Consider the following 13,515-nt stretch of genomic DNA (forward strand, 5'->3'; position numbering starts at 1 on the left):
TACTTAAAAAAATATTCTGTTAACATTGGAAAATTGAACAAATAATTTAGTCAAACATTTGTTAGAAATGAAAAACAGTAATTCATGACAGAATGCTAAACTTCAGACATGAGGAGTGGTAATCTGTGTTATTTCAAACCAGGGTTTCTCTTTTACCCTCTTGCTTTATTCATTTTTGTTTTTATACCAGAGTGACCAAGCTATAAGCTAAATAAAATGACAGTGAAGCTGCCTGATTTGAGATGGGAGTCAGAAAAAACCATGCCCCTGAAAGTTATGTCAAAGATTAGTAATCTCTGTGGCAACTATACAAAGAAGGTCATGGTCACAGTTCCTCAGTGTTGACAAAATGAAGAAAGGTCAGGCATCAGCAGTAAATTAGACATTCAACCAGGATCTTGGGCATGAGACAGACATTTTATGTCACATTGCTCTCACTGTATGAAAGGTTGTATATATACCAAGTTACATATTCAAGAGAGATAAAAAGAGGCCCCAGTTAGCAAAACATCCTTAAATAAATGGGACCCCTATATTGATTAGATTAAGTTTGAATGGCCAATGGCACTAGAAGCCAAATCATATTAATAACTGCATAATTCACATTTATTCCTCAATGAAACGGGAATCTGAGGGTAAACTTGCTCAAGGTATTCTACTACAAACACTAACCAATCAGGTGAACACAGGAGGGTCCCTAGGAGTTCAGAATTAAAACATAAATTCCTAAATTGCTTTTTTTTTTCACGCGAAAAATATATGACTACAAACTGATAACATATATAACTGTATAAATGAAAGAAACAATAAACAACAAAAATTCAACCAATAAAGCCCACCCCACACTATTTTTAAGGAGAATTCAGTGGTATTACTATAGCAGAAAGGTCAGATATGTATGTTCTAAATTTGCAGGGTGCCAAGTTAAAAACCAATTGCAGCATTACTGGATGTGGACTTGAAGCTTACCCTGTAGTGACTCAACCAGAATTAGTATGGTCCTGGTTTTTCTGGGTTAACACAGTCAAAGCAATTCTGGATCGAATCATGCATCGACCCAGATAGAATATTCCAGAATGCGGCTACTGGGCACACTGAGCACTGTTTGGCAGTCTTTCTCTCCATCAAAAAATGACACATTAAAAAAGGAAACCTGGGGCCGGAGCAGTGGTGAAAGTGGAAGGGCGTTTGCCTTGCACGTGCTGGCCTGGGACAGACCATGGTTTGATCCTGCAGCATCATATATGATTTCCCCAAGCCAGGAGTGATTTCTGAGAGCATAGCAAAAAGTAATGTCTGAGCGTCACCGGGTGTGGCCCAAAAACAAACAAAATAATAAAAAGGGAGTCAGTAGCTTCACACTAGAAGGAACTGTATTTTCAACAATGAGCCATGTAACTGATTCACACATGTAACACACACAGGACTATAGTAATCCTTGAAGGACGATACATATTAAGATTGAGTTATTCTACTATAGGGGACAGAATGATAATTTAGTAGGTAGGGTAATTGCCTTTGTGGCCCCAATCGCCACCACACCCCAAAATAAAGAATTTTTTAAATTGTGGTATTGAAAATTTTCGGTTAAACAAACAAAAACTAATGGGGAAATTAAGACAAATAATACATCTCTGAAGTGAGTCAGATGTCACCAAACTCTACTGGGATCCAGATTTTGGACTTAGCAAAAACTTCAACACAGCAAATATCAACTTGCTAAAAGAAATAAACCATGTCTATAAAAATGAAAAGAGAGCAAAATAGTGACTCTTGAACTATAAAGTTCTAATGAAATATATTACAAATAGCTGTTGAAAATGACCAACTAAAATTATAGACTAGAAATATATAGATGGCTTGATTTATTTTATAATATTTTATATTGGAATATTCATAACTGACAACTGGTAAAGGCAGAAAGTTAGCTGCTGTATGGAGTAAGGCAAGAAGTCTGGTTTAGCTGTCACTGATCATGTGTTTGGTTGCCGTGATAAAATTATTTAATATTTGATAACAGTTTCAAATAATTTAAAACTTCACTTAAACTATGTGAATTAATTGTATGTACAAAATATGATTATAAACTGAAAACCAATTATTTGTATTCATATAAAAGTATAATAATATTGGTACTGAGTACTATAACAAGATTATGAGTAAGGTGTTATAGATAAGATATATACACTAAATTTTCTTGCAAATACCTTTCAATCTCTTCCTCCTCATCATCACAGAAGTAATTGGTAGTCTTCCTCACACCACATGCCATTATTTTAAACTTTTGTAAAGTACACTCATTATTTTTAATTATAGGTTACAAATACTAACAATCAAGAGAGATAAATTAGCATTCAGATCTAAAATTTTGCTGAAGTTGATCTTCCGAGGTTGCTTGACTCCTAAATTTATGGATTGAACCAGTAAGCTTATTTGTTAATGTGTATTTATGTGTATAAGACAATGTAGTAAAACATACAAGATAAACATTTATACAATAAGACACAAACTTAACGTAACTTAACATAATGGATTGCGATGTGTAATATATTTTGCATTTTCAATTAGCTGACTTTAATAACTGATTCCATAATAATAATGTCTCAACAACTCAACTGAAAATGATAAATTATTTTTAGTCTCTTTCAAAAACTCAAGAAAAAGCAGACTTTTTTCTATTAGATATTTGAGAATAGTGTCAGCATTTGTGCTAGAAATAAATAACTTGAATTTTAAAAATATATCTATCCGCAAAAACAAAATTGATTATGAAGAGATCCAAAATTAAATGAATCTTGATTTTTTTCAGTTTCTTACTAAAATGAAACTATCATCTAAAGTATTTTGCCCTTTAAAATGTATCATGCCAGCCAAAAATATTTTCATTTTCACTTGTAACACAACAGTCAAAGCAATTACAGTAAATACATAATTTAATAAATTCACATTTATTTTTGTCCTTAGAAGTGTTTTGCTGATATAAGTACAAGTTAACTTATTTATAATCAGTAAATATTCATACTAGATAGTTTACATCAGCAAATGTAATTATTGACGACTAGTCAAACAAAAGCATGTAGTGAAAAATCTTACCACGCCAATGGAAAAGTAATTATTGATGATGCTGTAAGGTACTGGATCTCCCTTCTCATCTTTGTCATTAGGTATAACTTCAAACTTCCATCTGTCCAACAGGATTTCGGTGCTGTTTTCAATATCTTTTAAGATTTTCATGAGATTTTCACCTTCATAACCTAATTTAAAAATATGCATTAAAATATAATAAATAATATAATAAATAATATAGATATGAGTGTATAACCCTTTAAATTAAGTAATTCATTATTTTTATGTCTTTATTTAAGCACCATAATTACAAACTTGTTCATATTTGGGTTCCAGTCATAAAATATTTACGCCTCCTTCACCAGTGTGACTTTTCTGCTACCAAGGTCCCCATTTCCCTCCTAACCCATCTACCTGTCTTTAGACTGTCATTTCTAATAAATTCTAACATGAGCATGAGAGATAACTGCAATATTATTTTACTCAAGCCAACATTTTATATTAGCTATAATTTGCAATTCATATATCTTTCATGTGGTGCAATTTCTCAGTACAGCCAAGTGAACATCCACACTGTATACACTCCACAAAACTTCCTATTAATGCATTCAAAATGGGATAACTTATAGGCTCAGTTAATCTCTCTAAAAGACACAACAATTTCCCCTGTTGCTAAAATTAAAAAAAAAAAAGAAGCTAATACCATTATGGATCCTTCTTATTCCATCACTCCTTTATTCTCCCTCTTTCCTTTTTAGTGAACTAGAAAAAATTCCAGGTAAGATGTTCTTTGCTGTTACCTTTCTGTCATCTCACTGCTTACTCTAAATACACAGTATATGTTATCTTACTTTTTAATTTTTTTCATTGAGAACATTATGAATTACCAGTCCTTAATAGTTGTATTTCAGGCATACATTTACAGTGAGTTACGACCATTCCCACAACCAGTGTTGACCTCTCTTTATCGGAGTTCACAACACGTATCCCATACCTCTATCTTTAGCCCACTGGTTTACCAATGTAACAGGTTCATTTTGTGTTTAGTTTATTATAGTTTGGTCTTTTGATTCTGTTGTCATTGGCTTTATTTTGGGTATTTAGTTTAGACCACTTCTTAAGTCCACTAATGCATCTGAGACCACTTAGCTCCTGGATCCCTTTCATTTTTTAACCTTTCTCAATTTGTAGAAAGATGTAGAAATATGACATAAAACAAAGTGATTCATGTCCCAAAGTTTGATGAATAAATCTGAAGCCCATCTAGAAGCTGTCAATAAAATTAAAATAAAAATGGTGGGTAGTTTTTTTCTTTGCATAGTAAACTTTGGGGAAATTGAAAAAGAAAAATCTTTGGCCTAAAAAAAAGAGGATGTCTCTGCCCATGAAGCATGCTATCGTCAGACGTACTGCTGGTTCTAGACATATTAATTGTTCAACCTTAATGTCTTTCTTCATGGTTCCAAGAAAATTTCTACTAAGTTGCTGTTGTTGTAGCCAGTTTTCTGTAATTAGAGATTTTAGATTTTGCACAGATCCTAGAGGTTGTCACAGAGAGTCTTCTGGTTTCTCCTCACCATTAGGTGAAAAGGCAGGTAAATCTGCCATTAGTGCAAGTTGTTGCTGTTTCCTCTTTAGGGTGTCATATGAACCTACCATGATGCATGTTGATTCTAGGATGGCTTAAGGGCCTCCCCCAGGGGGAGTTTTATTCCTTTGTTTGGTACAGAAAACCTTGCTGTTCCAAGATGGGATCTGAGATTTGTGATTGGATAGTTACTGTCTGCTTTTGGAGCCATCAAAAGAGATGAAGTCATGAAATTTTCCTATACATGGATATATATGGACTCTATTATGCTGAATGAAATGTCAGAGAGATAAACACAGAATGGTCTCCCTCATCTATGGGTTCTGAGAAAAATAAAAAAAAAAAACATTTGTGTAATGATTCTCAAAGACAAAAGAGAGGAGGGCTGGAGGGTCCAGCTCCTGACATGAAGCTTACCACAGGGATCGTTTAGTGCAGTCACAGAAATAATTACACTGAGAATTATCATAATAAAATATGATGAATGAAGGAAGTAGAAAGCCTGTCTAGAGTACAGGCCATTGTGGGGTGGGGAGGAAGGGAAAGAAAAGATAAAGCCTCCCAATTTTTACCACAGGCTGTGTTCTTTACACTGTATAGAAAGAGGAGGTACAGTAAATGCACCCCATATACACCTCAACACAGGCCCTTTGCCTGGTCTCTATTGTGAATTGGGGGAAAAAATAAATGGGATGTAAGATTTGGCTAAGATTTTAGATTAAATTCTCCTTTTGCTTTTTTGTTTGCTTATAAAATCCCTTATCAGTTCCTCATTTGTTAAGATAAATTTGTTGTAGAAAAATGCTTTCAATGAGAATATACTTAAAATATCTGAATATACTGGACATGAAAATATAAAATTTTCAGCAATATAATAATGTCTACTTCAATAACACCAGAATCTAAAACATTGCATTAAGAAAAATGACAAAACCCATTTCTGTAACTTCATAAAACATTATTCTTTACAAAAATTCTTAACAGAATTGAAAAATTTTGAGGGGGACCACAATCAATTTTACTTTGGGTTTACTTTTGTATCTGTGCTCAGAGATGTCCAATACGAAGTCTACCACAGAGAGTGGTGAATGCAGTTAAATAACTATACTAACAACAATCATGGCACTGTCCGTAAGTGAGAGAAATAGAAAGCCTCGAAGACTGGCAAGGGTGGAGATGGAAAGATTTGGGGGTCATTGGTGGTGGGAAAGTTGCACTGATGAATTGGAGTGTACCTTTTAAGACTGAAACCCAACTATAACATGTTTGTAATTATGGAGCTTAAATAAAGAGATTAGAAGTAAAAATAAATAAAATGCAGACATTAACAGAAGAGAAAAACATTTTTCAAATAAATCCATAATTAGAAACTAATTTATTAATTCATATATGGCACAAAATGAAAATACACGCAAACATTGGCATTAAAGTCTAATATAAATTCTATAGATGTCTCATGTTACTATATAGCTCAAGAACTATAGTAAATATGATATCAATATAATTATTCTCAGTGATTAAACCATTGAGTTATCTAAACACTAATACCATAATATTCAAACTTAATTGTATTTCAGATATTTCTCAACATTCATAATTTCATTTTCAGTTTTTAATATCTTGATTACCTTACCTAAAACAAATAAAAATTCTCTACTAAATAAATTACATAGTTTCTTGAGTTGAATAAAAACAGTTACATATATTTATCTATTTTAAAGATAGACCCTTGTAAAAATAATTAATTAATTGTCCATAATTTGCATGTATTAATATATATTTAAATAATTATGCCCCTCTGCTTTAGAAACACAGTTTTAAATTTCATCATGTAAAAATTTATACCATGACCATCATGTACTTTTATTATCAGACTTTGATTACCAATTCAGTCTCTTATTCTGCTTGGCCCTGACTCTTATAATCTCACTAAACTTCAACAACTTTATACACTATGATATTTCTTGAATCACTTCGATACATGAAGCTATTGCTTTCTTCTCATATTTTTAAAGCCAATTGAAATGTCACATTCTCAGAGTGGTATTCTTGACTCTCTATAAAAACTTGATTCTCTTATTCTTATTTTATAATGATAAATTTCAGTGTTCCATGATTTATTGTCAGTGTACTCAATGAAATGGTAATCTCTGAAAAGACAGGCAAATATGCTTATTTCCTTTCTGTTTCTCTAGTTCTGGAAAAATACCAGGACATAGGAGCAACTCAAACAGAATTCATTTCTAACATATACTTAGATATTTACAGCATTTTATGTGAATTTGAACACTAATAATAACTAAAACAGCTTCTATTTATTAGATATGTTCAAAATAGAACTTTCACATGGAGTTTTATAATTTAACCTATTTGCTAAAGGAACTATAATAAAATGACTAATTTTTAAAATATCTAATGGTTACAGACTCAAAAATTGTTCTAAATTTATTATGTAAGTTGATTTCAGAGTAAATTCATTTAAATAGAAAATAATATATCTATGAACCATGCTCCAGAATTACATATTTAGTATAATTAGGGTGAGGTCAACCACTAGATTTTAATAAGCTCCTACACATTTATGAGTTATACTGTCTTACTAAATACCTTTTAAACTTCTCTATGTGAATTGAAATTGTTAAAAAAAATAGATTTAAATTATTTTCAGAAGAACAAAATTTGTTTTGCCTTTAGTTTGATATCAAGTATGTTATTAATCTATTATGAATTTAGTAATTACCTATAAGTAATTATTTATTTGCTATTATTTATTAGTAATTATTCAGTAAGTATTAGTAATTTTGATCCTCATTTTTAAACATTCACCTGTTATTACTAGTGTCCTACTCACATTATTTCATGTTTAGCTCTTTAAATTTTCAAATGCTTTTGTACCTTTGAGTTCTAAAAAGTATCTATTTCCTATCTATAATGTCTACACCTCATGCTTTGAGTTTCTCCCTTTATAAAAGACAGTGAAATTTTCCCACTAGCTCATCCTGTCCTCTCTTCTTGCTAGAGAACTCATGCTGTGTTGGCTATTTACTTAGTCTTGGAAGTCTCTCAATTTATATATAACTTTTTGTGTCACTAGACTAGAGAACCCCTTTGAAAGAATATATTGCCTGTTTTTGCTTTGCTTTTGGTGGACCACACTTGATGTTTAGGACTTCCAGAACATAAGATCACTGCTAGTGAAATCAAGGGCATTATATGTGTGACTAAGGATTGAAGTGGTTATCTGAGATCAAACCCCTGTATTATCTCATCAGTCTGATGAGTCTTAGCTAAGAACAAAACTGACATAGAAAAGGATGTCACACATATGTGCTATGTAATGAATGCAAATTTCTTAGACAATTTGCTTCATTTAAATTCTAACAAATTAGAGATGAAAAACTGGAATATTATCTTTCAGTTAACCATGCTTGTCTCATGTCTTTAGCCAAACTTCAGGTGGCCTGTTTCTTAATGTTTAGACTACTTCTCAAACCATATAACACACATATATGACAGCAATTATATTTGTAATCATCATATGGAAATTTTTATGTAAAAATGCAATGCTGGGTTTAGTGATTTATTTCTTTAGTGTCTGTACTTTCACTGAATTTCTACCTTATTTGGGGAGGGGGGCACACTCATAATATTCAGGGTTACTCCTGGATTTGCTTGTAGAAATTACTCTTATTGGTGCTTGGTGAAACATATGGGATGCTAGGTATTGAACAAGGTTGGACCCGAGAAAAGTAAACACCCTCCCCACTGTGCTATCTCTCTAGCTCCAGAACTTTCTTTTTTTTAAGATTCCCAATTGCAGCTATTTTACCTCCTCCCCAACGCAGGCATCTTGCTAGATCATTGCCGGTCCCAAGAGGCAAAATGGCAACCGGAGGGTGCTTGATTATATTCGCCTTTTCTGTGGAATTAAAAAGATAAGAAATAAAATTATATACACAAATAGAACAGCAAAATAAAAATATGTTCACAAGTAATGTCACAATACTATACATTAAAACAAAACAAAAATCATAACAAATAAAGCCATTTTATTAGATACCTATAATCAGAAATTGTTATGCTTGAGATATATAATTTATTAGAAATAAAAAGCCATCTGTATAAAATTTTACTACTTCATAATATAGAAAGTCTCTGCATCAAAAATAAGTTACAGGGTAAAAGGGGTAAAATTTTACCACGTCAACAAGATCTGTTTGTACTTGAATCATGTCTTCTAAATAAATTAACTTTGTTAAAATTTGTGTTGAGTCTAATTGAACCACTGAAAAACTTAGGGATGTAGATTGTAGTTTAGAAAAAGATGTATATGTAGGCAAAAATGAAAATAGTGGAGAATTCTATATTGTTATAGAGTTCTATAAAACATAAATTCTTGGCACATCTTTTTCTTTGGGGGGGATCACACCGGCAGCTCTCAGGGGTTACTCTTGGCTCTGCACTCAAAAATCTCTCCTGGCAGGTTCAGAGTACCATATGGGATGTTGGGAATTGAAACGGGGTACGTCCACAGTTGGATGCATTCAAGCAAAACGTCCTACCACTGTGCTATCACTCCAGCCATGTCTTGGCACATATAAAAGAACAAATTATTTTGAAAAGAATTGAATTCTAACTAACAAGTACAGTAAAGTGTTAACACTGTCATGACATTTTTTCCATATGATGGTGCTGCTGTGTAGCAAAGTAAACAACACAAAAGCTGAATAGACTTGGAATCAGCCAGTTTTTTTGAAAATTGAACTTTACATGACATAATGCTTGTTCTGAGAAGTAAAGATCTCCTTACTTGAATTTCAGACATTATGTTTAAATCAAATGCCTTGAAATAAAATTTACTCATGTTTTTCTTGTCCCTTCACTGTCCATAAAGTCAGTGGTATACACATGCAAGCATGAATAGAAACTGGATTATTTATTTAAACATCATCAGTTAATAGCTAAGGATAGATTTTATGGGCTCACAAGCCCAATGAGTTTCCATTATTTTTATTTTAGAATCTTCATGAACCGTCTGACATGGTACAAACAACACCTTAAATTTAGAAACCCTTTAAATCCTGTTTCTCATTCCCAAACATTTCAACTTAATACTATTAATACCTTTTATTAGACAGTCAAATAACATAATTTTCCATTTTTTAAAATTCAAGAAAATAAACTAGTTAAGTACTTGGCAAAACTGCATTAGAAGTACGCACCAATTTTCTATTTGAACATTTTTGAGTAGATGAATAGTTGAGATATTCTCAACTACAATGAACAAATTAAAGTGTGTTTTAATGAATATGTATAATATAACGTTCTTTTTTATTTTATTTTACATTTGAAACTTTTCATCAAGGAATTTGTAATTGTAATAGCAGAAATAATTTAAATAAATCAGTTTGGGTTTTAATTTATTTTCACATTAATGCTAATTAGTGGTATGTCTTCTTGTATACTAGCAATTAGTTCTGATAGCCTATGGTCTAGTAATTTAGAAAAACTTTCCTGAACATACCAATTTATCTTGTGATATAGGTCTACTTTTCATCCTGAAATATATATATTTGATTTTATTTGAAAATTATGATCTTAAAATACCATTTTATTATGTATTTTATGACTGAACACAAGTTTTTATTCATGTGAGTCATGAGTTATGCCACTCAGAAAAATACCCAATCCAAAGTTTAACCTTTTAGATGGAGATTGTTTACAATAAAAATGTGTTTGTTCTAATTACAATTATGTCACTTCATAGATAAAAGTCTTAAGTTTTTTTAAGTTTTTGAAAACTTAGATATCTACTTTCTAAAATGGGAATATTAATACTACACATGTCATAGAGTTGTGAGAATTAAAAATATTATTGAACAAAGTACGTTAGCCAAAAAATATTTAAATTACATGTGATACATGATAAGTGGTTAGCTGGACCCAGCCCAAGAAGGGTGGAGCCTGATCATAACAACATGTTTTTCAATGTGGCTGCTGCCCAGATCCATGGCTGCAGGTTATGGGATAAATCTTTCCCAGAATGGCTTTGGAAGCCATATTATTGGAGATGAGTTCATCCCTCCCAAGAAGGGTAGAGCCAGAGAAGCAAGTCTGCTCTGCTTCACCCTGTGGCCATGCACATCACCTAGTAAATCAAACATAGTGCAACATGCATATCACAATATAAGCAAGGCAATGCAGGCAAACACCATGCATAGGGAATGAAGATGGCAACTCAGATGACCCAAAAAATGTCAACCACCTATTTAGCTTCTCAGATAAGGGGTTTAGAGAAGAAATATGGAGGTTGTTCATCTAACTCATAAAAGGCATGGAACAAGCTGAATGAACCAGGAATAAGAATCAAGAGGATATGAAAATAGAAATGAATAAAACTTTAAACTAAAAGAACGGGACTGAAAAAAGAACTGTTAAGTGAAATGAAAAACTCACTGAAAAGACTCTAAATGAATAACAGCAGCTCAGGACTGAATCAGTGAGCTGGAAGATGAAATGCATAACAACTCCATACAACAAAAACTATTGGTAAACGGCCTTAAAGCAAATGTTCAGACAATGGTAAAGATACTCAAGAAGATGAACAGACAAAAAATAAGTCTATGATAAACTCAATAGAAACAATATAAAAATCATTGGAGTCTGAGAGATGCAGAAAGAAAATTCCCATGATTTTCATGGGGAATCAATTCTCAGGGACATAATTGCAGAGGAATTCCCAGAACTTAAGAGTGCATGCACCTAAATCCTTCATGCTTGAAGAGTACCAGCAAAAAGAGAGAGAAGAAAAAAGCACTCCCAAACACATCCTTGTTATGAAGAATTCCACAAATAGGGATAAAATACTGAAAGCAGGAAGATCAAAATGGGAAATTACAAAGGAGCATCCTTAAGATTTACAGCAGACATGTCACAAGAAACCTTCAAAGTCAGAAGGCAGTTATGGGATATAGAGACAAAACTCAATGCAATTATTGCTTCGCCTAGAATACTGCACCTAGCCAGACTCACTTTCAAGTTTGAAGAAAGTATAGGTAGCTTCATGAATAAACAACAGCTTAGAAACTTGAAAAACTAAAACCACTAAATACTAAACAACTCCCTTAAAAAGCTTGAGTAGCCATATTAATATCAGATAAAACAAACTTTCCTAAACATGTATGTGTCCAATGAGGGACGAGCAAAAATTCAAAACAACTCTTGACAAATCTGAAAGAAGATATTCATAGCAACACAATAATAGTGGTAGACCTTAACTGTTTCTTGTTACCCATTCATAGGTCAACCAATGATGAAACATAAGAAAAATATACTAGCTCTAAAAGGAGAAATTGAATAAAGTGTTCTAGTGGGGGCTCTCCACACTCATAAATTTGAATACATGTTTTTCTCCAGTGCACATTGTTCATTCTCCAGGATAGACCATAAGTTGACTTACTAAAACATAAATCTATAAAATAAAGAGGATAGAAATTGCACAAGCTACCGTCTTAGATCATGATGCATAAACATTAGATGTAAACTACAAATAGACACAGAGAAAAAATTTAACAACTGAAAATTTAACAGGAAAAATGAACAATCTGTAGATCAGAGATAAATTAAATAAAGATTAAATCAAAAGATTCTTGGAAACAAATAAAAATAAAAACACAAATTATAAAAATTTGTGGGACACAGCAAATGAAAACCTAAGAGGAAATTTGATAGCTTTACAAGCACACACTGGGAAGTAAGAAGGGTTCTACATAAATAAAGACACAACTTAGAAAATTAAAAATAATCAAAAAAATGAATGAAAATAAGAGTCAGAAGGAAATAAAAAAGCTTAAAGCAGAAAGTAATGAAATGGAAATTCAAGAGCAATTCAAAATATCAATAAAAACAAAAGTAAAGGGAGAGAGAAACAAAAAAAAAACAAATTAGAAATAAAAAGGAGGATCACTACAGGTACTTCAGAGATTTGAAGAGTAATCAGAGACTACTTTGAGAAACTCTATGCCATGAAACAAGAGAATCTGGAAGAAATGTATAAATTCTTGGACTCATAAACTTCCATAGCTGAATCAGCATGATCTATCATATATATATAAAGACCCATCATTATTGAAGAAATTAAATGTTAATCAAAATTCTTCGCCAAAACAAAAACTAGGCCCATATGGATGCACTAACGAATTATTCTGAACCTTTCAAGAGAAACCACTACCAATCCTTTCAGGTTCTTGCAAGAAATTGGAGAAACAGGAAAACTTCCAATTAGTTTTTATGAAGCTAACATCACCCTGATACCAAAATAAGACTAAGATGCTACAAAACAGACAAACAAATTAAAAAAACTATAGACCAATATCTCTGATGAACACAGATGCAAAGATCTTTAACAAAATAATGGCAAATGAAATCCAATGCATCATTAAAAATATCATCCACTATGACCAATAAGGTTTCCTTCTAGAATGTAAGGATAGTTCAACATATGTAAACCAATCAACATAAATACATCATATCAACAAAAGGAAAAATAAAAAAAAACCTGTGTTCATATTAATTGATGCAGAAAAAGAATTCAATATGGTCCAACACCCATTCATGATAAATTCATGATAAAGTGTTTAAACTGAGCTTCCTGCTTTAATAAATGGAATCATTCTCCCAGTCTTTTTTTGTCTATGTGTTCGTTATTTGTTCTGTGTGTGTGTGTGTATTCCCTCCGAGAAAGTAACCCACATTGAATGGTGTCCCTGCAGGACAGGACAGTTTGGTGCCCAACATCAGTTCTTGGGATGGGAGACAAATCCATCAAGCCTCCACAGAAGGTGACAGTGGCCATGTTCAAC

General features: G+C 32.3%; 1 protein-coding gene and 1 non-coding gene across 2 annotated transcripts in view; one reads left to right on the forward strand and one right to left on the reverse strand.

Moving 5' to 3' along the window:
* DGKB (diacylglycerol kinase beta) overlaps positions 1-13,515 on the reverse strand; it is a 754,568-nt gene that overhangs the window by 413,144 nt on the left and 327,909 nt on the right. Inside the window, exons 19-20 of the mRNA XM_049785694.1 lie at positions 8,484-8,573; positions 3,094-3,254 (exon numbers count right to left, since the gene is read on the reverse strand). Coding sequence (XP_049641651.1) covers positions 3,094-3,254; positions 8,484-8,573 — 251 coding nt within the window. The remainder of the gene's footprint in view (positions 1-3,093; positions 3,255-8,483; positions 8,574-13,515) is intronic.
* On the forward strand, positions 5,210-5,338 carry LOC126026408 (small nucleolar RNA SNORA51). Its single transcript, XR_007501694.1, has one exon. It is a non-coding gene; the product is annotated as a small nucleolar RNA SNORA51 (small nucleolar RNA).

This window comes from Suncus etruscus, chromosome 13 (genome assembly GCF_024139225.1).
Source record: "Suncus etruscus isolate mSunEtr1 chromosome 13, mSunEtr1.pri.cur, whole genome shotgun sequence".
In the NCBI taxonomy this organism is placed as follows: Eukaryota; Metazoa; Chordata; class Mammalia; order Eulipotyphla; family Soricidae; genus Suncus; species Suncus etruscus.